Below are 26,213 nucleotides of genomic sequence, written 5' to 3' on the forward strand. Positions count from 1 at the left end.
AAGTATCTTAAAGAAAGCATTTCATTTCACGAGGTGGAGGTGGGGAGAGAAGAATTAAGGACAACAGAACGGAGCATGAATGATGCTATGCACTCCTTTAATATGCTATATGTGAATTGCAAATTGGGAAATTATTGAATCACATATGAACTTAATTAAAGCAGCTAATGAACCTGATCATCTTGGGGAAAAAGTAGACATAAAACCATGCAAAACAGATTTTGCTAAAATAGCTTAACTATGCTGGGATCATAGTATAACATACTGGCTTGAAAATAATATAAAGTTTGATCACTTCATTTTAGACTCCAATAAGAAACAGACTTTTAAAGAAAGCTTGAAGTCCAATAGTTTGCACTTCCAGATAATATTAAAAAGTCAGGGGTAAAATCTGCAATTGTACAGTGATTTCAAAGAATATTTGGGTGCCCATATTAACCTTTTCGGTTGAGTTGAGTGGCAATAAATACAATGCAAGAGCAAGAACATCAGATTCTATCAGTTGAGACCCTCTGGTTTGTATCTCTCCATTTAGAATCATAGGAGTCTAGAATCCTGCAGTGTCTGACTTGTGGTATATGTAAGGAAAGAATTGTTTCAACCATGAATTCTCTCTCTCTCTTTAAAAATTGAGGAATAGACATCTGAATCATAGCTAACTAATAAGGACACATTCTATGGGGCCCCCTGGTAACCATGACCAAGCTCTTTCTGCTTCTAACTTTACTGAATTCAGCCTCATTCTCCTCCCCCAACTCACCTTTTGCTGGTGCAGGTCCAGCCTCCTTCTCTTTGTTTGGTTCTGTGTGGAAAGTACAAGCACATTTTATAAAGTATCTTAAAGAAAGCATTTCATTTCACGAGGTGGAGGTGGGGAGAGAAGAATTAAGGACAACAGAATGGAGCATGAATGATGCTATGCACTTCTTTAATATGCTATACGTGAATTACAAATTGGTAAATTATAATAGAGTCACATTAAGCATAATTAAAGCAGCTAATAAATCTGATCACCTGGGGGGGGGAAAGTGTACATAAAATCATGCAAAATAGATTTTGCCAAAATAGCTTAGCTATCCTGAGACCATATTACAACATACTGGTGTGGAAATTGCATAATGTACGGATCACTTCATTTTAGACTCCAACAATAGACAGACATTTTAAGAAAGATTGAAGTCCAATAGTTCAGACCTCTAGATAATATTAAAAAGTCGGGGATAAAATCTGCAACTGTATAGTGGTTTCAAAGAAAATATTTGGGTGCCCATATTAATCTTCTCAGTTGAGTTGAGTGGCAATAAATACAAGAGCAAGAAATAAAATTCTATCAGTTGAGACCCTCTGGTTTGTATCTCTCCATTTAGAATCATATGAGTTTAGAATTCTGCAGACAGTGACTGACTTATGGTATATGTAAGAGAAGAATTGTTTCAAATATAAATTCTCTCTCTCTTTAAAAATTGATGAATAGACATCTGGAATCATAGTTAACTAATAAGGACACATTCTATGGGGCCTCCTTGGCGATGATGATCAAGCTCTTTCTGCTTCTAACTTTGTTGAATACATTCTCACTCTTCCTCTCTTCAACTCACCTTTTGCTGGTGCAGTTCCAGCCTCCTTCTCTTTATTTGGTTCTGTGTGGGAAGTACAAGCACATTTTATAAAGTATCTTAAATAAAGCATTCAATTGTGTGATAAGCAATGAGGTGAAGGGGGGAAATCAAGAAATTAATGACAACAGAACAGAGCAGAAATGATGCTGCATGCTCCTTTATTACACTGTATGTGAATTATTATGAATTGAAGAATGATAATGTAGAGTCACATTAAACTTTTAATAAAAACAGTTAATAAATCTGATCATGTTGAAGAAAAGTACACATAGAAACATGCAATACAGATTTCCTTAAAATAGCTTAGCTATGCTGAGACCACGTTATAACATGCTGGTATGGAATGAGTATAAAATGTTGATCACTTCATTTTAGACCCCAAAAAGGGATAGACTTTTTGAAGAACCTTCTTCGAACCTTCTTGGTTAATTGTGTGGCAAAAAAAATGCAACACAAGAGCAGATTTTATCAGTTGAGACCCTCTGGCTTGCATCTCTAATTAAAATTGTATTATCAATTGTTTAGGTACCTACAAATGGTGTCTGACTTATAGTTTATGCAAGAAAAGAATTGTTTCAACCATGAATTTTCTCTCTCTCTCTGTTTTTTTCTGATTGATGAATAGACATATGAATCTGAATGAACTAATACGGATAATTTTACCAGAGTTTGGGAGAAGACTTGTTTTAGGAACAGGGGGTCAGTATTGCATAATAAACATGAAATGTGGCATAGCAAGGGAAACTTTACAGTGATCCAGCGACAGCTGCTGATCTGGAGAAGAGAAAGGCAAGGTTGTATCTGTATTGGCCTGCAGGTTCTGTGTCCTCAGCACTGGCAAAATAAATTTTAAAAAGTCTGTATGTGCAAGGAGAAAACATACCAAAGAAGTTCCTAAGAAGACCGTCATAGATTTGAAAGAAAACTAAACTTGAGCTTGCCCCCGTTTGAACTAAATGACACTGAGGCTGTTTCATTTATTTTGCATGAATGCTAAGACACTTCAGTCGTGTCCAGCTGTTTGTGACCCCGTGGACTGTAGTCTGCCAGGCTTCTCTTTCCATGGGATTCTCCAGGCAAGAATACTGGAGTGGGTTGCCAATTCCTTCTCCAGGGGATCTTTCTGACCCAGGGATTGAAACTGCATCTCCTGCATTGGCAGGCAAATTCTCTACCACTGAGCCACCAGTGTATCTTATTTAATTGTTCTCTGGGCCGTATTTTATTATCTAATTGGCTGTAAGCAAACTGAATACAGGGGACTGTTTCCTACTAAGAGTTCCTCCACTCTAAACACAGTATATTTGCACACAGCTATCAGTAAGCTCTCTATCCTTCTGAAGGGCTAGGGCATATGGAAAATATCCTGTGAATAATTATTGAATGGATTCCAGTTTCTCATCTTCTGAGAGAGGGCACTTTGGTGCCTTGATGGGTAAAGAAAAGTGAAAGTGTTGTTGCTCGGTCACATCCGACTCTGCAACCCTATGGACTATGACCCGCCAGGCTCCTCTGTCCATGGGATTTCCCAGGCAAGAATACTGGAGTGGGTAGCCACTCCAGTGGATCTTCTCGATCCAGAGGATTTTCCCGAGCCAGGGACTGAACCCAGGTCTCCCATATTGTAGGCAGATTCTTTACTGTCTGAGCCGCCAGGGAAGCCCGTCTTCATAGGAAAATGCATGTAATTCTGGTTGCCTCCACCATGAGGGCTATTTGAGTAGGCAGAAAAAATGGTCCTGGAGACTCCATTGGAACTTGCCATTCTTCCAATCTCATTCTCTTCCTTAGGTGTTGGATAAAAAAAGCAGGCTTCACTTGTGTTGCTAGACACCCCCTCTCCCTGCCAAAGTCACTGGGACTCTTTATTGCTTGCTTTCTGTTGCCTTCTGCTCGACAGCAGAGTACTGGGGACTGCAGCAGTCTTTGCTGTTGAGCCTTCGAGGCCACCAAACCTTCCTGGAAACTCCCCTGGGAGCTTCTGGAAGTTCTTGGTGGTGACACAGTTCAAGTAAGAAAAGAGCTGCTCATCTTCCAGGACTAAGGAGGAAACAGGTGTTGACCTTTAGCTCTGTTTACCTGTAGCTATGTGTAAAGAAATACTGCGAATCCTTCAGCCCCTTGGAGACCCAGCCTCCACAATGAGAAAGCATGAGCATAAGAACTTTGGCATAATTTCCTAGGTTTTATAAGTGAACGATGTGCCATCCAAACCAGATTAACGTAAGAAAGTTATATAAACACAAGGTACAGTTATGATTACAAACCCGTGACAGCCGGGAGCTAGCTTAATACTCACAGCTTCCATGGAGGACAAATCACGCTGGGATGGATGTTCTGTGTCTGCAGACTAAACATGTAAGACCGTAATGTTTTACTCACCTTCTGGGGGTGGAGCTGGAGCTGGGGCCAGCACTTCATTTTCTACAAATGAAAAGAGTAATGCAAGTGTCAGTCTCTCTTATCCTGAGAAAAGTTATTTTCCACAGCTCCAGGCTCTGCTCAACTCCATCTTCCAGAGACCGACCAGAGAGGAAATGCTTCAACCCAAGGCACACTGTCTTTTGGTATAGGGCATGAGGTGAGGATCTAAATGTGGTTTGAAGATGTGGAGACTTCCAGGAGAGGCAGAGTGTAGTAATGGACAGAGCGTGGGTGAAATGGGCATCCAGAAGTCCTTCCACTTAGTTATAATCTTGGGCGGCAGGCAGAGCATTTAATGGCACTGAGCCTGTTTCCCTTCCCTGGAAAAATGGACACGACACCTAGCTCATATGTTTAGGGTTGCTGTGAGGCTGAAATGAGACACGCTGAGTACCAAGCACGTCCCTTAGAACCCCAGGTGCTCAGAAAATGAGACCCCCCCATTCCCCAGAGAGCAAGAGCTCTGCGGCATCACCACCAGCAGTATCTCTTTCTGAATGATGATGAGAACAAAGTCCTCTGGCTTTGTCACACTTCCTCTTATCATGAAGTAAACCACTGTTCACTGGGAAAGAGAACCAGCTCCCCTCAGAGTCACAGTCATTCTTGGAAGTTTGTGTGCCTGGAGATATTTTGCCTACATGTATCCAAAGTTCTCGGGGCTCTGGTTTTGAGGTTTTATACTTGGCTTTGGGTACCCAGGATTATAGCAATCTGGCAGTGAAGTCTGTTAAAGAAACTTCTACTGAAGAATATATGTCCAGGGTGATGGGAAGGAGATCCAAGAGGAGACGGTATATGCATGCATACAGCCGATTCACTTCATTGTACTGCAGAAACTAACGCTGCTTTGTAAACCAAGTATATTCCAGTAAAATAGAAGAATATGTATAGGCATATCCTATGAACAATGGGCATAGGATTTCCCCCGCTGAATCCCCATGGACGCCCAGAACAGGGAATTAGTGACGGGTATCTGAATCAGCTGCTCCTACTTTAGGGCAGGAAGAGAGAGTTAATGAAGGTGATCTCTTTAAAACATTACTTTTTGTTTGATAAATAAACATCAAAGAAAAAGTTTTTGTAGTAGAAGATTGTGGGATCCCAGGAGTTTTAGCTTTGTCCAGATCTATGATTTTCCACATTTTCCCCCCATAAGTGGCTCTTTCCAAGCTAAGAGGACAATACTTCACAACAAGCAGTTTGGTCTGAGAATCATCACCGTGCAAGCCAGGTGCCCCGTTTTAGTCTAGGCAGGCTGGGAGGAGACAGAAGAAGAAGCAGCCTGCACTGCAAGAGCAGCAAATGAAGAGAGGAGGAATGCAGGGCTGCCAGGAGACAGCAACGTCCTTTTTCATCGCTAATGTTTTGTGCCGGGTTATAAATTCCAACTTACTGCTTAAAATGCACAATTACTGCATTTTCATCCGAATGATCATAAGCAAGTACGTTACAATTTACTATTGGGGAAATATAACGAAAGGAGAAAAGACGTATCACCGTACAGACAGGCAGAAGATAGTGTGGCAGGATGTGGTATGGTTTGGTGATATGGTGAAAGCACAAGTGTCCCATAGATGGCACAGCAGAAACGCTTTGTTTCTTTGCCACGTCATGGAAAGGATCTTTCCTGCCAGTGTCAACCCGGAGGTGAAACCCTCCGTCAAAGGATTTTATTTTCAGAGCTCTGACTGTGGCAATGGAAATCTAATATTGACCTCTCAGCTTTGGGTGAGCTGAGGCTGCACATGGCTATCAGAATACCGAGAGTGAGGAGCCAATGTCTTTGACACTCTATCTTTTGGACGGAGCCATTGTCACCCAATGCCCATGGACCTCTTCCTGGAGCCCTTTAAGACGGGCTTCTCCGCGAGGGAGGGGACATGTGTGTTCCTATGGCTGATTCACGCTGCGTGGCAGAAACTAACACAACACTGGGAAGCAATTGTACTCTGATTAAGAAACACACGAAGAGATAAAAGCAAGCTTCCCTGCCTTCTAGTCTCTTCCCCCACGGCGGCAGGTTTACTTCTGCTCTCACTGACTTGCACCCTGTTACTCTGCTCGTGAAGGCTCCTGTTACCTGCTAGGCTGGGTCTACACTCCTCAGGTTAAAGGTCAAAGCCATTGCTGGCAGGCACTTCCTGCCACCCCCTCTTCTCACTGCACTCTGACGGCCCCTCTGTTCTAGAGTCGGTTTCTTTTTTCACCTTCTGACCTTTCTGCCACTGAAAAGAGTGATGATCTTCTCCCCAGTTGCCCTTTTGTTTTTTCTCCACATGTGACTGTGTCAGACAGACCCAGGTTCAAACCCTGACTTTACATCTTATGAGTTGTGCAATCGAGGACAATTCCTTAATCTCTGTCAGTCTTGGCATGCTCATCTATGAAATAGGGATAATAAGATAAATGAGCTCTTAGGGTGCTAATCCTATGTAAAATGCACAGCACAGTTCCTGGCGTGTAGATAGAGCCCTACAATTTGCAGCAGTAACTATTACCATTATTATTCTTTGGCAATCTTGGTCTGTTTTTTTTGACATCTGTCTTAAAGACTCTCAGAGCTGGTTATAGCATTCTGTTCCCCTTCTTTATTCTGGAGGCATTGTGGACCAACTCACAACACACTCTTTATTCCTTAATTATTTAACAGTTTCTAAATCATGCAGTAAGATATGAAAAAAATATGTGGAAGGATTACAATGGAGGAAAAATTATTTTATTATTTCTCAGATGGAATTATTACACACACACAAAAATTCAACTGAATTTATAAATAAATATTTTAAAATAATGTTACCTTAATAAGGTTCCTAGGCTGGAGGTAGGTAGAAAATAATGTTGTAAAAAAAAATACCATTATTTTACTATAGAATAAAGTCCACAAAGTAAAATATCTAGGAATAAACCTAATTAAAAATGTGTAAAATTCTTAGGCAGAACTTTATAAAACACTATTGAGAGAAATTAAGGGAAAACTAAATAAATATTTATGAACTGGAAAAAAAATTATTTTCCAGTTGCCTCCATATATTTGTGTTTCTTTTTTGTTATTTGTTTCATTTTTGTTTTTTGGGGGTGTTGTTAGCCTCACCTCACAACATGCAGGATTTTAGCTCCCCAACCACTGATTGAACCTGCACTCGTGGTGTTGGATGTGCAGTATTTTAATCACTAGATCACCAGGGAAGTCCCATATATTTATGCTTCCTGTCCCTCTCAACTAAACAAAAACAGGGATCTTTGATTCCTTTCCTATCTCCTTAGTACCTCTTCTTATTGCTAAAACCACTTTAAATGAATTGATTTAAAAAAGTTAACAAGGGATTCTTCGGTCACTATGTGAACTATCAAATTGGTCATGCTTTCTCAACATCTTTGTAAACAAAGGCCCATTTTGTAAGGAAAGCTGTGGAAAAAGGCCAAGGGTGAATTCTAATTAAATAAACAAAAGAGAATGTTTCTAGACACTGAAACTGTAAAAATGCCCTGACTGTGTATTCTTCATTTTTGTGATGTCTGTAGCCCCAGTGTTCTATGTAACAGCTCCCAAATCAAACCAAAATGACAATTTAAAGGGCTTAGTTCAACTTCCAACAAATCCACATTTCATCCATCGCTAACAGCCAACTATGTCAGATACTTAGAACTATAGAAACATTATAGGATATTAATGCTGGTGCATTTTTAGGGTAGTTTTGGCAAACAGAAGTAGGAAAACGCATGCCTGCCTGGAGAGTAGGCAGAGTCAGAGTGCTTCCTTCTTAAAATCATAGAAACCCCATTATTTTACAGGCCGTGAAGGAATAAATAAATAACAACCATGTATTGGCCACTCACTGCACGCAGGACCTAGTGTATATTACTTCCTACCATCCTTACAACACTCTGCAGTCATTATTATCACTATCCGCATTTTACAGCTGGGAGCTGAGGGCCCCACAGCCCCTGAAAGGTGGAACCAGGCTCTGACCCAGGTCTGCTGGAGTCGGCACGTGGCCTCTTCAGGGTGGAACTGAACTGCCCTCCTCTGCCGGTCACTCTTGTGGAGGCATAAATGGGCTGATGGACTTTGCAGAGATTTCACTGCGTTTTCCCCTGCTGAACTGATTGGTCTGATGGTCAAGGCCACCTCGCCTCATTTAGATGTTGCCCCAGGGAGTGGAATACACCTCAGTTTCCTCATCTGAGTAATGGCAATAACAACAGAACTCATCTCAAGGGTTGCTGGCAGGAATGAAGGGGGCCCTGCAGGGACAGGGAACGCAGTACACATCATAGATACTTTCTCTCTCTTTTCATGGGTCTCACATTATGATCATGATTTCATCAGGACACACCTGGGAGAATGACGCTCCTGTCTTTCCTCACATGCTGCCTCCTGAGATTTGCTTATTACATGGGCTACATCACATTAGACCATGTTTGGGATTGGAGCGGTGTCTGAGGAAGCATCTGAGAATTAAACGACAGAAGGAGGCCCCTCAGTCTTCTACTGTAAAATGGTAATAATTAATATTTTGATGAGATCTACAAGTGGCGCTAGAGGTAAAGAACCTGCCTGCCAATGCAGGAGATGTAAAAGACTCAAGTTCGATCCCTGGGTCAGGAAGATCCCCTGGAAAAGGAAATGGCAATCCACTCCAGTATTCTTGCCTGGAGAATCCCATGGACAGAGGAGCCTGGAGGACTGCAGTCCTCCAGACACAACTGAAGCAACTTAACACAACACACACACACACACACACACACACACACACACACACAACACACATGCATTACAGAGTTTGCACAGTTAAGTACATTGATCAATCAAGTCAATCCTGGTGGAACAGAAAGCATAAGAAGATGAACTCGCAATAGATTTCAAGGCATTTAAAACAAAGAATTCCAGCTGTTCTAAACCTGAAGAGATGAGGAACCAGGAATGGTGAAAGCCAAGTAGCACATGACTTAGTCTGAAAATAAGTCACTATGGGTATATTTTGGGGCCTCGAGACATCTCTGCTTTTGCCTTAACAAACAAACAAAAACTCTTCATGTATCTCTCTTACTCATATGTTTGTCTCTGACAGGCTTTGTCACGCCCTGCTTTGCCTACACCTCCAGAAATCATTTGCACGTTCCCCAAATCCATTAGCTGCTTCTATAACAACAATTCACTCACAACGATTTCCACTGTACTCCCACTGACTAGGGACTGTAGGAAGAAGCTCCCACACAGCTGGAATTTATTGAGCCTCATGAATTTAACAAGGATGGGGTTTATAAAGGTGGCTAAGATGAGATGCCCAGGTTTAAGAATCTCAGAGGTAATTAAGTGCCTTTTCTACAGGTTTAGTCACCAAATCACAAGGCTTTCCTCTCTCAAAATATTTGAGACTCAGCACTTCCACAGTCCTTCTGGTGCTTCTGACACTGTTATGTGCACACGAATCATCTTGGGGTTTGGTCAAGTGCAGGTTCTGACTCTGGGGATCTGTGGGGGGGGAGGGGCTCCAGATTCTGCATGTCTTACAGGCTCCCCAATGATGCTAGTGCTGCTGGTCCATGATGCACACTTTGAATAAGGAGGCTCAGACTGTGCCATGAATATCACTGAATCCTCTCCCATTCCAAATATGACTGTGAATGGTAATGGGCTCACAGTACATGGGCACTTCTTTGATCACAAGCTTCTTGAGGACAAGGCCTGTCTCCTCCTCCTTTTCAAATTCCGTACAGCAGGTGCTCTATAAATATAGTTGACTGGCAGGCTGTTTCTACCCACACAAAAGCCCCTTCTGCTCACTGCCAAGAAATCAAGAACCGTCCCCTGGCACTCCAAGGGCAGCTTTCTTCATCTGCCTTACCCGCAGGGTACACTATGTCTCCCGCTGGTGACCCTTTTGCTGGCTGACTTCTCCCAGGCACACACCCAACTTCATCATTTAGATTCTTCTTATCGTCAACATACCTTCCATCTTGAAAGAGCAATTAGGACCAGAGTTTTGACCCCCAAAACACCCCCTGGGGACTTCCCTGGTGGTTCAGTGGCTCAGACTCTGACCTCCTAATGCAGGGGGCCCAGGTTCAATCCCTGGTCAGGAAACTTGATCCCATGTGACACAACTAAGGACCAGCGAAGTCAAATAAATAAGTAAAATCGCCACCTCTTGCCTTTCTAAGGATTCCGCTTTTCAAAATCTAGGCTCGTTTTCTTAGCAAATAACCCTCAGCCAACTATGCCAATCCCATTATCACCCAGCTTTACCATGTTGCAACTGGCAGGAAGCATGAGGCCTGGGAAGCTCTCTGATTTCTGAGATTTGAGCAAATAGGCCTCTATTGAGGTTATTGTCTGTGGTTTATTCACTTGTGTCTGACTCTGTGAATGTAAAGAGTAGCCCACCAGGAGCCTCTGTCCATGGAATTCTTCATGCAAGAATACCAGAGTGGGCTGCCATTTCCTTCTCCAATGGCTGATGTATTTCTGCTTGTTCAGAAACCAGAGGGCGGGGACTTCCCTGGCTGCCCAGTGGTTAAGACTTCACCTTCCAATGCAGGGGGTGTGGGTCCAATCCCTGCTTGGTGAGCTGAGATCCTACAAGTGGCCAAAATTATCTTGTGGCCAAAATAACCAAAACATTAAAACAAACAAAAATAAGCAATATTGTAACAAATTCAATTTTTAAAAAAAGGCAAATTCTGTGGGACTTTCCTCCCAGGTGAATAAAGTTGGGTTTTTGTCCCCCTCATTCATCCTTCCCCATTGTCTCCACTGGAAAACAGACCAACAGGATGGACTCAAGAAGCAGGGTTAAGTAAGTGGCTGTCTTTAAACAGTTTTTGAATTAAAAAGAAAGAAAGAAAGAAATCGGTATACTCTGAAAAATTAAACCCAGGAAATATTTTTATGGACAACATAAAAATTAACCAGACTCTGAACCAGCAGCTAAGGCTCCTTCAGCAAGGGCGGCTGTCCTTGATCTCCCCTAATTCATGGATATAGCCTTTCTTTCCCTCTGCGACACTGACATGCTTTCAAAGGGCTCGATCTATTTATGGTGGATTTTTCCTATGACCACCTACTGTAAAAAGCACAGGTATGCCACCAATGGCAGGCCCGCACAGTTAGTGCCAGGGCCCTCTAATTGACGGGCACTGGTGGCCGCTATAAAAGAGACAGCCCATATGTGGTTCTGCTGCTCTGCTGAAAGACTAGGCACCCAGTACTCCATAAATGGTTGGCTCCCTCCAATGCAATCTATTTCTATTTTCCATAATCAAGGGTTCCATGGTCAATACATTAATGGGGAAAAAATGTTAAGTTTTAATTAATTAATAAGAGGCATTAATCTGCCTCTCTTTCATGTGTCTATACATCAAAATGATATAAACACCCTAGGTCTCTTCTTCCCCTGGGCTCACTGCTCAAATAATATACTGCCTGATTTACTTAAAAATTATTTTATGGGCCCTCATGTGCAATTTAATTTAGGCTTTTAATAGCACAGAGAGCATAATTACATTATATGACTATGTTAATAGGCAATAGAAAAGATAATAAGAACACATAATAACAGTTGTAATCATTAAACATCTTTTTTTGTGTTTATGTGACCTTCTGTCGCTTTTTTTGGATTAAAAAAATGTATTAAAACCATCCTTTGGTAACCTGGGGTACAGGAGAAAATTTCACGCTATTCTTATTTATTATTTCTTATTCTCAAAGTCAAATTCTTTTTTTTTCTTAATTTTTATTTACTTTTGGTCATCTTACACGGCATGTGGGGTCTTAATTCCCCAACCATGGACCAAACTCACATCCCCTGCAGCAGAAGTATGGAGTCTTAACAACTGGACCACCGGGAAATTCCCTAAAAGTCAAATGCTTGGTTTGAAATAAAATATGTGAATGCTTTATATATTGCAAACATTGTGGCAAAAAAGGTTTTATCTGGCCAACTCTTGTAACTTTTGGTACTATAGCATTGTCTTCTCTTTTGGATTAAATATACAATAAACACTGTTGACAGTGAAGTCTGGCACAGCCCATCTCTCATATGCCTTGATAATAGCACAGTGGAAACCACTTTAATGTAAAATACTGTCTGCATGGGGACATTCATTGCACTTAAAGAAGTTTTGATTATATGAATCATAAAGGCCACCAAAAAAATTAGCAAACAGGAATGACTGTGGATTTGCACTGACCATATTGCTTACACATCAGAGATCAAGATTTTTGGACACAACTTAAGATGTAATTTAATGTTTTCACAATTAAATGATTGTTTTGTCTCCTGTTCTATTCACTATGGGCCACAGGTCCAGATTTTATACGTGGGAATTTAAGGGGGGGTTATACATTTTTTAGAGGCAATTATATACTGATTTACAACAGAAATTCTCAAAGTATGATCTGGGGTCCCCAAGAGCCCCTGAAACCCTCTTGAGGGGTCCATGTGGTCAAAACTATTTTCATAATAATGCTGAGACATTTTGTGCAAACAGGCAGTGGAGTCTTCCAAAAGATATATAATGTGTGATGATGTCAACACTCTGACAGCTAGTAGGACATGTGCTTTGTACTCTTATGCTTTAAAAGTTCATCCATTTTAATTTCAAATTCAGTAAGTATTAATAGAGTGCACATAAACAAATACTTTTTATGTCTTCAGCAATTACTGAATGCCAATTGATCTAAGACTGAAAAGTTTGAGAATTATTTAGAATTTATGGTAAATCTTTGAAAATTATTTTGTGTGTGTACACTTAAAAAAATAAACTCAGGTCATATGCATCATTTAGGAGAAATCCGTAGCCTTGCTTAATAAAAATGAGTGCATCAGTCAAAATAAAAGCCACAAACTGATTTGGGGGCAGTAACTTATTCTACAGTGTACATAATTAATAGGAACAAAGGGTGATATTGTCTGGTATCACCTCCCCTATATTTAGAATTCAGCTATCTAGCAACCTTACTCATCCAGATAACAGCTGCTGATCAGCAAATTATAGGGGCTTCTGAAGAGCAAAGTGAATTGTCTCCAGCTCCTCCTACCTGGCACTCTCAGAGCTCAAATGCAGTACTTCCAAGAGAAGACCCCTCACCTGGGTCCCCAGCCCTGGAACTGGAACGAGGGTGAGGGGAGCCAGGCAACTAGGGAGCATCACTTACAGAGGCACTGAGGCTCAGGTTTGGACCTTGCATTTGCACGACCTTGAGAATGAGTGCCTCCTTGAATGGGGTACTCTGCAGGGTAGTCCTGCTCAGCTAGAGTATCGACCTGGCCAAGATCCAAAGCAAACAGCAGAGGGAAGAGAAGGGGGCAGCTTCACACACTGACTAGTAAGAGTAATTAAAGAAGACAGCAGCCTTCTGGCAAGGGATGAGACAGGAAAGCTATCCAGAGTTGGACACGAATTCAAAATATAAACCAATGTGGCCTCATTAACAAAAAGACAAATAATTTAAGCTCTGCGGATATCATGTGGTAAGATGACTGATATCTGCAAATGATGACAAAGTTAAATTATATCCACTGTACTTTGCTTTTCAAAACAAGGAGTAATACGTTACATCTTAAGTCTGTTTATATCTAAATTGGTTGAAATAATAAGGTTCAAGAACAAAATGAGATATTAGCTATCCATCGACTCCAGCTATTCAAAAGTTGATTCAATCAATTTAATAGTTGTTAATATTGACTGTGGCCAAATAGCCCCAAAGACGATATTCTAAGGTTGTGAATAGGTGGAGCCTATTTGTACGTCAAGTATTAAATTTTCAATGACTCATTACTTAACTTGATGGAAATTCCCTGAATCCACAGGGTTTTTTCCCTTTCCTAGTTAACTTGCTCTTCCATTGTTCAAATTACATGGTTTTAACTTAAGATGTCATTCTGCGCAGGAAGATTAAAGCCTGATGATTATCACAGAGCAACAGATAGCTTCCCACTGTTAACATGGGGCTGGATGAAAATGAGATCTTTTGCTAAGATCTGATTACTTGTCTCTTTGTTGTTCTTCTTAATATATTTTAATGTGAGAACAAAGTGAGGGTTGGGAGTAACTTCAGTGGGTATAGTGGTATAGAAGAAGCTTTCCTTAAGCTGAAGTTTAAAAATTTAGCACAGGTCAAAAGTGATTTGAATCATTAAAAATTTCTCCCTTTCATCCCATTTTGTCTTTCCCTAATGGGTCTGCTCCAGAGTAGACCATCCCTACAATCATACCACTCTTCTGTGGTTATAGGGTTATCAGAATAAACCACTTACAGGCCTTTCCCAAGCCATTGCTGGGCCTCACATTGGGTGACTTTTTAAAAATAGAGGACCGACAGGCCTGATGCCAGGTGGGGTCATAAAAATAAAATTCCACAGCAGTAAACACAGCCACTCAATCAATCACCCACCATATTCATACGCGGTCATGGAGAGTTCTTTATGTGGCTATCTCAGAAATGTTCAGACCAGAGGAAAACTCCCCACCTGCCAATAGCACCCTGGGTGGGAAGAGAAATCTTAATGCCCCCCCACACCCAAGCCTTCTAGCCCCTGGCGGAGGATACAGTTACACGTTCAACTGTGCAGGGGGACTCTTTCATCTCAGTGGGGAAGGCCGTGCCCCCAGAGTGGTTATCACCACCTCACTAACAGCCGGGGACCCTCAGCTGGACACGGCACATCTCAGTGGGAACACCACAGACGCTCCGGAGTGTAGGCTTCTGAGCTGAGCCTCCATGAATGAAAGCAAAGATATTTTACTTCAAGTCTAAAAAGAAAGAAATACTTAAGGTGGTGGCAATGACGGCTATGATCGTGACCACAGCTGTTTGGGACTGTATTATAAACATTAACACCAGGCAGAGAGGTGAACTGTGGCTGTAACATAGCTTACAGTGTTTGATATGTGTTGGCAGAAATGCCCTGAAAGTTTATGTTAAACTTTAGGCATTTAATACCTCAGGCTCGACAAAATTTCTGAGTTTGCTGCTTTAGAAGGAAAGGACTTAAGTTCTTATTACATGCTAGGGTTTATTCTCAGCTTTTCACCTAACTTATTTAATTCTTACAAAAAACCAGGGAGCTAGTTACTATTATTATTCACATTTAACAGATGAAGAAAATGAGACATGTGAAGTATAACTAACTCAATACATGATACAGCAGGAATCTGAGCTGTCTAGAATATTCTGTGAATAGTTAACTTTATGTCACTATGCTTAATGATGAATATTACCTAGTATACATAAGAAAAAAGCCAAAATACATACTGGATGAAGAATAAGTTTAAAGACATGTAACTAAAAAAATGAGAGATTAAATTGTAGAATTATATAATAAGGTGAATTTTTAGTTAAAAGCAGAACATTCTGTTCCAAGAGGTATAAAATTTTATAGAAGGCAAAAGCTAATACTTGCTGCAAGCAAAGAATTCCTGAGGAACTTAGAGATTTGAGGCTATTTAGAGGAAAAACCAGGTTCCCTTGGTAGCTCAAATGTTAAAGAATCTGCCTGCAACACGGGAGACCTGGTTTGATCCTTGGGTTGGGAAGACCCTTTGGAGAAGGAACTAGCAACCCACTCCAGTATTATTGTCTGGAGAATTTCATAGACAGAGGAGCCTGGCAAGCTACAGTCCATGGGGTCGCAAGAAGTTGGACACAAATGAGCGACTAACACATACACACACACACAGAGGAAAAACTGGATGATTTGGAGAAAAAGAAAAAAAAAAAAATTGAACCCCAAGCTCTTGTAAATATCTAAAGTAAAAGTCAAAAATAAAATTAAAAGATTTGACATATAAATAAACATAATTTTGGGTGCTGTATTGATGTGCCAAATTGGTCCATAAAAAGATTTCTTAGGCAGTATAAAAGGGCAAAAATCTTATCAAAGTGGAGTTCAGATTTGAAAGGCATGATGAAAGTCAGATTTCAGTTAGCTTATTGGGACCTCAAGTTAGAGAGAAAAATAAGCGTGGGATTAAATGATCCTGGTCTTTTTTTCTTTGCCAAATCAACCACTTCACGCCCCAATCAAATGGAATCTACAACTTTACTCTGGAAATGCATGTAAAAGTGCATAATTAATCTGCCCCTTGCATGGGAACATTCTGAAAATGTGGCTTATTGTCTATCTGTGTGGCTGTCTGAAACAAACATATCTGTAAATTATAATTGGGCTACCCACAAAGAAGAGATTTGGGTGTGACAGTGTCATCACTTTGATATTTGGGGGCTGTCTTTATAAAAAGCTGTGGGGACAGATGCTCTGTTCTCCCCAGTACAAGACGGTTTGCATGCATGCAGGAAATTAAGCGGTTTCCCCAGTGGCTCAGCGGTAAAGAATCTGCCTGCAATCAGGAGCCACAGGAGATGCAGGTTTGATCCCTAGGTCAGGAAGACTCCCTTGAAGAGGACACAGCAACCCACTCCAGTATTCTTGCCTGGAGAATTCCATGGACGGAGGAGCCTGGTGGGCTATAGTCTGTAGGGTCACAAAGAGTCGGACATGACTGAAGTGACTTAGCATGCACACACACAGGAAATTAAGTGATGAAGTCTTTTCCTCTTTTTCATAGTTTTGTTTTCCTTAATCACTATGCTTTTAAATTTTAGAAAACTGCTCTTGAATAAACGATACCTACTTCATGATTAGCCTAACTCAAAACACTGTATTTCAATAACTACCTTTCTGTGTATTAGTCGGGCTTCCCTGCATGAGCTACAGTCCACGGAGTCACAGAGATGGACGTGACTCAGTGACTGAACGCACAGGATGCAACATTCTGAACAAGCTAAGGACTCCAGAAAAGACATCTGTCCCCCTCAGGAACTGAAACAGGGGACTTTCCTGGTGGCCCATCCTTCTAGTGCAGAGGATGCCAGTTTGACCCCTGGCCAGGGAACTAAGATCCCACAAGCCGTGGGGCAGCTAAGGCCATGAGCCACAGCTACTGAGCCCACATGCTCTGGAGACTGCATGCTGCAACCTAGATCCGACACGACCATAAATAAATAAAGATTAAAAAAGAAAAGAAGGAAAAAGACATGGTCATATCTCTGCAGGAACACACATGAAATTAGAAGTTTTCTGCTTATTTTTTATTGCTAGAACTTTAATTCTGTTCTTTATTATCTAACACACCCAAGTATGTCTAGAGATGAGGTCTAGAATTACCACAGAGGTCATGGGCTGCCAAGAGTATTTTGTGTCTCTTAATATAGGTTTCATAGACTAATTAAGGAGGCAAGCAGATAAAATTGTAATTATTAATAATAAAAGTTCTTCTATTTGGCCATAAAGAGTTGAAAAATAAATTTTAAATTAATCATAAGAGACTTCAGCAAAAATAACAAAACTGCTTTCTAGGGCTGTAAAACAACAGCATTCTATTTCCTTTCATGGCAGCCTCTTTCCACAATTCTCTCTAAAAGAAAGCATCTATAAGCTTCCAAAAAGATTGCAAAAACATCATTTTATGTTCACTCCAGCTTTTTAAAAGATGGTTTGTTTATTTATTTTTAAGTCCAAGCATTTCTTTAGAGTAATGTCAGCCTGGGCAGTTTATTCTAATATTCATGCCAAATTCAGGAATACTTCTAAATTGCTAAAAAGAAGAGAACTCTGTGAAGTGTGTGCCCATGAGGAATCTAAAATGTTTCAAGGCTATATCGCAGGCCAGAATAAAGTGTGGCATTGAGAGAGCAATGATTATGTGTTTCTCTTTTTCCTTTTCTTGGGGTCTCTCAGACTAGCCAGAGAGCCTAACCTTTGTTCATCTCAGGAACTCCTTTACCCCCGCTCTTTGCAAGGCCTAGGGGAGACTTCTTCAAACTTACTGGATGAGAAACAAAGATACAACTTGTTTTTTCAAAGTTTTTTTTTTTTAAGAGATATATTTAGGGCGCTTGAGAGGAAAGAATTGGCCAGTCCTTTATTTATCTTCCTAACAGGTGCAGTCGGACAGTCATAAAAGCATGCTACTGAAAAAGAATGATTTTGCCAAGTATTAAGCTCCTCTAGCATGCATTAGCCCAAGAGTATTCCTTCTTACAGCAGATAGCTCAGATCTACACTGTGCATGGCCAGTACAGACTGCAAAGTTTTTTCGAGGTGGGGGTGGGGGGAAACATTGGCCTTCATTCATGCAACTTCTTTATTCTTCATCCAAATCTTCAATGTGGCCTAAATGAACCACATGAAGTTTGGAGGGAAGTAGCCGCCCTCAATCAAATACCTCCTCCCTCTTCTCCCTTTCTTTTCATTACTTTCAACAAGTGCACTTTTCCCTAATTAAAAAATATATATTTATTCATTTGTTTGGTTGCACTAGGTCCTATTTGCTGCATGTGGGATCTGGTTCCCTAACCAGGGATGGAACCCAGGCCTGCTGCCTGAGGAGCACAGTCTTAACCACTGGGCCACCAGAGAAGTCCCTACTTTTCTCCCGTTAGAGAGAAAAATAATATTCTATATGTAATACAACTTCTCCAAAGACAAGTTTACTTTGGTGTTTGAAACAGACCATCCAGTCTCATCCGGGTGGAAACTGAAGGTCAAGGAGTATATATGAGAGGGAGATTTCCCATCACCAAGGCTCCTTTTCTGATGATGACTAAGCCTTGAGTGACGCTGGGAAGTAGGTAAGAGGTGATGAGTGCTGCTTTGCATTCAGATGGGTTTGGGGCTTAGCAGAACCTTAAAAGGTAGTGAAATCTCTAGTGACCAAGAAAAAGAAGTGGCAAAGGAAAAGCTCCTATGGACTGAAAAAGTTATTCTCCATGACCACGTTCCCACCTAAGCTTACTGAAGTAGGCCAAGATAGAATAGATAGATACTGCATGTTGAAGTAGCAAACGAATCTGTAGCAACAGTGCCATACTTTTGATTCTTGGAGTTATTAGAATGGCCCCTAAAACTATGGTCATCAGTGAAGGTATATTTTGCCACATGTTTGAGTTTCCAACAAAAGATCTTACAAGGAAGATGAGAAATCTACCATGACACTCTCAAAGTGTTTTGAATGACCCACAAGCACCAATAAGGAACTTTTGCCTCTTTCCTACAAGTTAAGTGCATGAAATATAATAGGGCCTGATATATCACAAAAAGTAAAATTCACATTAACACCTTAACTTGGTGTTTTAGAAAAGAATTTTTCTAGGTTCTATACAGTCTGACAGTTAACGATTTGTCTAAATATATTAAAGAACCAGACTTCATGGTTTTAATCACTACATAGTACAGAGCAAAAATTCTTAAAAAATGATTTGTGGGCAAAAACATTATTAACAGCATAAGATTCTTGCATGTTTCTAACTTCACATTGATAAAACCACTTTTTGACAGGAAAAGAGAGTTTCAGCAAAAGATGACTTCTTTACTCAGTGAGACCCAGGGGCAATTCATCATAAAGGTTTTTAGAGCAGAGACCATGTTGCATGTATCTCTGAAATCCCAGCAACCAGCTCATAGTAAGCGCTCAATTAATTGATGATAGGTAAATGAATGTATCAGCAAGACATCCTGGGAGATTCCCACAAATCTGAAATTTCCTTCTCATTGTTTGATTAGAACACCTTACTTTTACTGGGTGTCAGATCTGCATCAATCTAAAGTGTAAGACAGACATTTTCTTTGGAACTGGCAGTACAAGTGGTATAGTTCTACAATGAATAAATATATAACATAGAGGTAGAGAGGATAAAGGGAAGTGAAGTGAAAGTGTTAGTTGCTCAGTCATGTCCACCACTTTCTGACTCCATGGACTGTAGCCCACCAGGCTCCTCTGTCCATGGGATTCTCCAGGCAAGAGTACTGGAGTGGGTTGCCATGTCCGTCTCTAGGGGAATTCCCCAACCCAGAGATCAAACCTGGGTCTCCCACATTGCAGGCAGATTCTTTACTGTCTGAGCCACCAGGAGTGCTATTCCTAAAAAAAAAAATTTCTTTCTCAGAAAGAGCTTACTGAGCCATCCAGAATATTCTGAAGGGTCTAAATAAGGGCTGTTGACTAATTACTTCCATTAGAGTCCCTCCATGAGGTCTAAAGGTACAACCATACTTCCCCTTCTCCTTAGAAGGACCAACTCTCCCAAGACCAAACTTGAAGCTCCCAGAATTAGGCTGCTGCAGGTCGGGAGGCATTTATTTGAGAGAGACATCTTTTGCACTTTCAGGTGCTGAAAACTCGGCCTCTTTTGAAGAGTTGTCAAGTGCTCCTGGATGCTGGGAAGGTCAAAGCAGCTCATGTGTCATCAAGATTTACAGCAGGCAGTCATGCTGTGCCTGGGCGTGGTTCTTCCAGCTAAGGAAGAGATGTAAGGAGACCCATAAGGGCTGGAGAAACTTGCTTGAGGGGGGTGTTTCTGCAGATAGTTTGAAAGGATTCTGTAGAACTGGCTTGGCAGCACCTTTTATTCTTGAGGTTGTCTTTCAGAGGCATGTGTATATGGACCAAAACCAACCCCAGTAAGGAGTGAAGTGAAGTCGCTCAGTCGTGTCCGACTCTTTGTGACCCCATGGACTGTAGCCCACCAGGCTCCTCCATCCATGGGATTTTCCAGGCAAGAATACTGGAGTGGGGTGCCATTTCCTTCTCCAGGAGATCTTCCCCACCCAGGGATTGAACCCGGGTCTGCCACATTACCGTCTGAGCCACCAAATTTGGGAGAAGATGCAAGGGCCAGAACAGCCCCTGACTTGCCATACTCCTTACATTTCTGATGTAAACAATACAAAAATGCAATGATTTCATTAAGAAAACTCTTTAAGGTGTAGTTCCTTTAAAAATCAGTTCTGCTGGTAAGGAAATCAAAAAATCACTGTACTTCCTCAAAGGATTTTAAATATATCAGTAACCTTCTTTTTATCCTGACTCCCCACCATCCAAATTTAAACTAACCAAAGAATCTGAGTATAAAATTACTGTGCTGAGGACAACTCCTACACAGAATATCCACAGTACTTTTATAGCAAAAGATTATGGGCACTTTGGTATGTATGCTGATTTATATGCAATATTTATACACGGTTTTTTGGGAGGTAGGGTGAGGGAAGGGCTGAAGTTAAAGATATATTTTCCTCCTGTCTCACTAGTTTCATTGTCTTTAAAAGTAGAATGGATCAGATTAAGTTGTCAGACAAGAAGTAAAACTTTATCACATCTAGCAATCCAAATAATTTAATTAACTTTATAGGCTCTACAGCTCTTCATATTACCTATTAGTTTATCAGTTTTTCTTGTCATTTTCCAATGGGCTTTAAAATAACACATGCAAATTCATCCACTAAATGCAGGATAATTAAAACAATATTCTGTCCTCAGTCAGGAAACATAGAATGCATTTCATCCAAATCAGCCTTGAAGAGGCTAGTCAAGTGACAGATCAAATGAAAAGGACACTTAATACACAAGTAAATCATTTGCATTACAAATAAGACACTTCAGCAGGGACTGGACTCACTGCTTGATAGTCAGGATTAAGTTCCCATATTAATGCATGCATTTGGTGTGGTTATTTCGGGTAGAAGACTTCATCCATCAATGCCCTCCACCACTAAGTAAAGCCAACCTGTAAACTGATCACCACAGCCTGTCAACACTGGTTACTTAATTACATAAAGAAAATATATTTCAAAAACTCTTGGTAATTTGGTTAGTATTTCAACTTCAGATTCAACATCTAGCATATTTTCCAAGGCTCTTCAAAATAATGGTTAAAAGCAGTTCTTAGAATTAAAAATGAAAAAAAAGCTAAATACCATTTTTATGCTCTCTGGCTCCCTGCTAATGTTTGTCAGTTTGTTGCTTTTATTTGCAAAAGTGAAAAACAAAGATTTAGTAGGCACTAATGAAGACTAACACATGTGAAAAAAGTATTTTTAAAAGATGTTAATTACCATTTAAAATTAAATTCAATATATTTCTGCTGTTAATTTGTGTTTTTCATTAGTTATTTTAGTGATTTTGAGTTTTAGCTTATTTATATTATTAATAAGTAGTTTTAAGATATTGATTTTTCATACATAGGAGAAGCTGTTTATTGGAGGAAGCATTTTTCCTAATGAAGATTATTTTCAGTTTAATTATTTTTAAAAGGTTACTATGAAATTACCTACAATAAATCTCATTAAAGAACACAGTCTGTCAGTGACATTCAAAGATATTCTTTAACCAGGTGTTTGAGTTTTTTCCCATGCAAGATTGTAATAATGTCATAATTAATAAAGCTCCAAACTGATAAAAGCAAAAAATAACTGCATCTGCATATTTTAAATGTCTTTCTAGAAGAAAAATATAGCAAATTGGGAAATACTGTCACAAATTCTTTTTTGAAATCTTGATCAAATTTGTTAACTATTTAAGAAAGCATTCCAAGCTCCTCCCACTCCCCACAAACTGCAAATACATAGTGAAAAATTTGTGACTGAACCTAAGAAAACTAAACTTTAAGGATTCTTTGCAACTAATGATAAAATTCTAATTTGATCATTTTAGTTAATGTTCCTTCATAAATGATCATTAACAGATATTTTTTAATTGGTTATACTCTTCCTATATTTAGCCTCTGGTCTTTTTACTCTAAGATTCTTTTCTTTAAGTCACAGTATTCTATTATCTTATAGTCTCTTTAAGAAATAGAATATTTTTTGAAAACAGCAAAAAAAAATTTAAAAAGTACAACAAAAAGATCTAGGGATGAATCTTACCCTCTTTCTTAGTGGGTTCTGGCATGGTCACAATAAAATGTTATTCTCCAAACAGTTTGTCCTTTCCGGTGTAGTTGACAGAAACCCCACGAGCAGGCGAGAGATGGTACAGGTCAGCGTGACGAGCAGCTGGGGAGGAGGCCGGCGCCTTTATGTTCCCTGTGAATGTCAATCATGTTTGCACCGCCCCTTCTTCAGCACGAGGATGCTGGAGCTCACAGCGCTGAGCACCTTCTCACATCTGCTGTCTGCACTCTGCTGTCTTCCCCACTGGAAGGAATCTCCTGTTCATCTCATGTGGCTGTGAGAGCACCTCTGACTTTCTAAATTCAGCTGCAGCCTCGTGTTCCTTCTTGCTCTTCTCCTTCTGTCTGACAGAGGCATGTGTCAACTCAGAAGTGCAAAAAGTTTGCTGCTAATAAAAAATTAAATCAAATTAAAAGTCACAACATGTTAATTCAACATATACCTTAATTTTCACTAAGATTATAAAGAAAAACTTCTGTATTGATGATAATGTTATGTTTCCATTAGCTTTTTGTTTTTATCTGTTCTTAATTATTGGGTTTAAATTTTTTCCTATTTTTCATCAATATACTAATATTTATTTGTCAAGACAAATCTCTATGTTGAATATTTTGTCTCATTTTCTCCTCCAAGAATAACAAAATTTTCTATTAAGAAATATTGAGCTTTTATCTTTGTTTCAAGAAACATCCTTAAAAAATTACAGTGCATACAAAAAGATGAAGTAATGATACATGCTACAACATGCACGATGCTTGGGAACATTATGCTTAGTGAAAGATGCCAAGCACAAAACACCATATATTGTATGATTCCATTCATATGAAATATCCAGGATAGGCAAATCTATTGCATCAGAAACTCAATTAGTGGCTGCCTGGGGTTGAAGGGAGGTGGGATTAGGAGTGACTTCTAGTGGATATGAAGTTTCTTTAGAGAATGATGAAAATGCTCTGGAATTAGGTAGTGATAATGGATGTACAACTTTGTGAATATATTAAAAATCACTGAATTATATATTTAAAAATATATAGGGCGTGGGCAAAAAATGTCAGACCAGTAGCCATTGTTTTGTTTCAACATAGCAAACATGTACACAAATCTAACTTAAAATATTAGCAGACTGTTAGCCACTTTATCCCCAAATTCTCATGGAACTGATGGAGAAATATGAATTGCCAGCTAGTCAGCCTAAGAAAAGCATCTTATTGGGTTGGCCAAAAAGTTAGTTCACAGTTTGTGGGAAAACCTGAATGAACATTTTGGCCAAAACAATAATTTCTTTGTCCACATCCATGGCATCTTATGGATGCGGACTAAAATTAGTTTATAGGAAAAGACAACTACCTGTGTGCTTTTATTGGTATGTGTTTTCAAGACCATTTTCAAAAGACTTTGATTGATTTGTACAGAACCAGCCACACTGTCTCACTTAATTTCCCCCGTGGCTAAGAGCGCAGCTGGTCAGACTTAGCTCTGCCAAGCTTTGTGCCAAGTTAACTTTTCATATAAGGATGGAAACTCAACTTAGAATCAATATCATCATGCTTTAGCTATTTGGTGGGGAGGAGGCGGAAAACCAGTCAAGAAGGTCAGCGAACATCTTCTACAAAGAAAGCCATTTCTCAATCACATAGTGCTACTGAGCGTGTTGTTTTGCTTTCTAAAATATTCCTTTGCTCTTAGGTGCTAAACAGCTAAATGTCAGCCAGAATACAGTATATTCTGTAATGCAAAGTTAGATGTATTGAAAGAAAAAAACAGTAACTCCCCCCTCCCAGTCTATCATTAGAGTATCCATTAATAGATGAAACAAATTAAAAAACCTAGAATTTGAAGTCGGACTCTTGGTTTCTATTTCAGGACCTATCATTAACCAGAAGAGTTTAAGAAAGTCAAGTGGCCTTTCTGGGCCTCAGATTCCTTTTGTGTAAAATGAGGGGTCTGAAAAAATGACCTCTGAAGCCCCTTCTAGGCTTAACATTGTGATTCTATATGACTAGTCCTTAAAAAAAGAATCATTTTCCCCCCAGCTTTCCCAGCACACTGAATACCACATATGAAATGGACATAAGGGCAAAGTGTCATGTTGCAAAGAATGTTTATAGTGATGGGCAGATTTCACACATGCCACAAAAGAGGTGCCATGCCATCACTGGCTTCTGCAGACACTTGGTTGGGTTTTTAATACACTGATCATTTTACTGAAGTGAACATGTGCCAGGACATACTGCAATCCATGGAGAAGATATTTTATAGCCCAGGGAACTTTTTGGTAATTAAAGACTTGATTTTAAAAAGACAAAACATTATTAGAGGAATTGGAAGTATAGACAGATCCCAAGATAAATAGTTGTAGAGTGCATTACATGGTTAAAGTAAGATTCCAAGTTATTCCAAGAATAAGTAGACATGTGTAATTTTCCCAGGACTGTTTTTTTTTTTTTTTTTTAGGACTGTTTTGTTTTAAAACATGTAACCTCTATTTCTGATGTTATATACTCAGCTATAAGTTTTCAGATTCCTTATCTCCAACCTCACTCTCAGGAAAGGGAAAATTGGTCAACAGGACTCTTTTTTTTTATATATAAATTAAATCCTTTACTGGGTTTTTCTTTTCATGTTATTTAGGATGAGATTAGGCTGAATATAACACAAAATCACAAAATAATGTCAATTGAACTGAGACAGAAGTATTTCTCACTCACTTAAAGCAAGTCCAAAAGTAATTAGAGTCACTGCTGTGACTCCACACAGTTATCAGGGATCTAGACTCCTTCTTCCTGTTCTGTCATCCCAGGAAACTCCACAGTCCAAAGTGGCTGCTAGTGCTCTAGTCATTACATCTACATTCCAGGCAGCTCCACAGTCCAAAGTGGCTGCTAGTGCTCTAGTCATTACATCTACATTCCAGGCAGCAGGAAAAAAGGACTCACTTTCTAAATATCTTTGTGATTTCTCTGAAGTCCCACATAAAGCATCTAATACATCCCACTGGCCATAACTTGATTACATGTTCATATCTGACTATAGAAGAAGCTGAGTGGAATTCTCAGTGGTAATAAGCTTCTTTTATTAAAGAGAATGAGAATGAATGTTAGATAGGTCAATATCAATCTCTGCCACATCTTTCAAAACAAAAGCAGTAATGTTCCCTGCACCAACCAAAGAGTGCAGAGAAATATAAATAAGTTATAAGCGTATATTGTATAGCACAGGAAATGTAGCCAATATTTTATAATAATTACCAATGGAGTATAGCCTTTGAAAATTGTGAGTTACTCTGTTTTACATCTGAAATTTATGATATTGTATGTCAATTATGCCTCAATTAAAACAAGTTTTTTAAAATCCTATATCCTTCATGTTAAGTTTGTGCCTAGACATTTTAGTCGCTTCAGTCATGTCCAACTTTTTGCAACTCTAAGGACTG

At 39.7% G+C, this 26,213-nt stretch overlaps 1 protein-coding gene across 14 annotated transcripts in view; it reads right to left on the reverse strand.

The window, feature by feature from the left end:
* MYBPC1 (myosin binding protein C1) overlaps positions 1-22,968 on the reverse strand; it is a 96,074-nt gene extending 73,106 nt beyond the window's left edge. For 3 of the 14 annotated variants that reach the window (XM_070454059.1, XM_070454069.1, XM_070454063.1), the window contains exons 1-4: positions 22,754-22,965; positions 4,002-4,043; positions 1,599-1,640; positions 761-802 (exon numbers count right to left, since the gene is read on the reverse strand). In XM_070454059.1, coding sequence (XP_070310160.1) covers positions 761-802; positions 1,599-1,640; positions 4,002-4,043; positions 22,754-22,778 — 151 coding nt within the window. In that variant the 5' untranslated portion in view covers positions 22,779-22,965. Of the gene's footprint in view, positions 1-760; positions 803-1,598; positions 1,641-4,001; positions 4,044-22,753 lie in introns of all 14 variants that reach the window. The other 11 variants (XM_070454061.1, XM_070454056.1, XM_070454058.1 and 8 more) reach the window with 8 other exon arrangements.
* Positions 22,969-26,213: the final 3,245 nt, after the last annotated feature.

The sequence above is a fragment of the Odocoileus virginianus genome, chromosome 23 (genome assembly GCF_023699985.2).
Source record: "Odocoileus virginianus isolate 20LAN1187 ecotype Illinois chromosome 23, Ovbor_1.2, whole genome shotgun sequence".
Taxonomy (NCBI): Eukaryota; Metazoa; Chordata; class Mammalia; order Artiodactyla; family Cervidae; genus Odocoileus; species Odocoileus virginianus.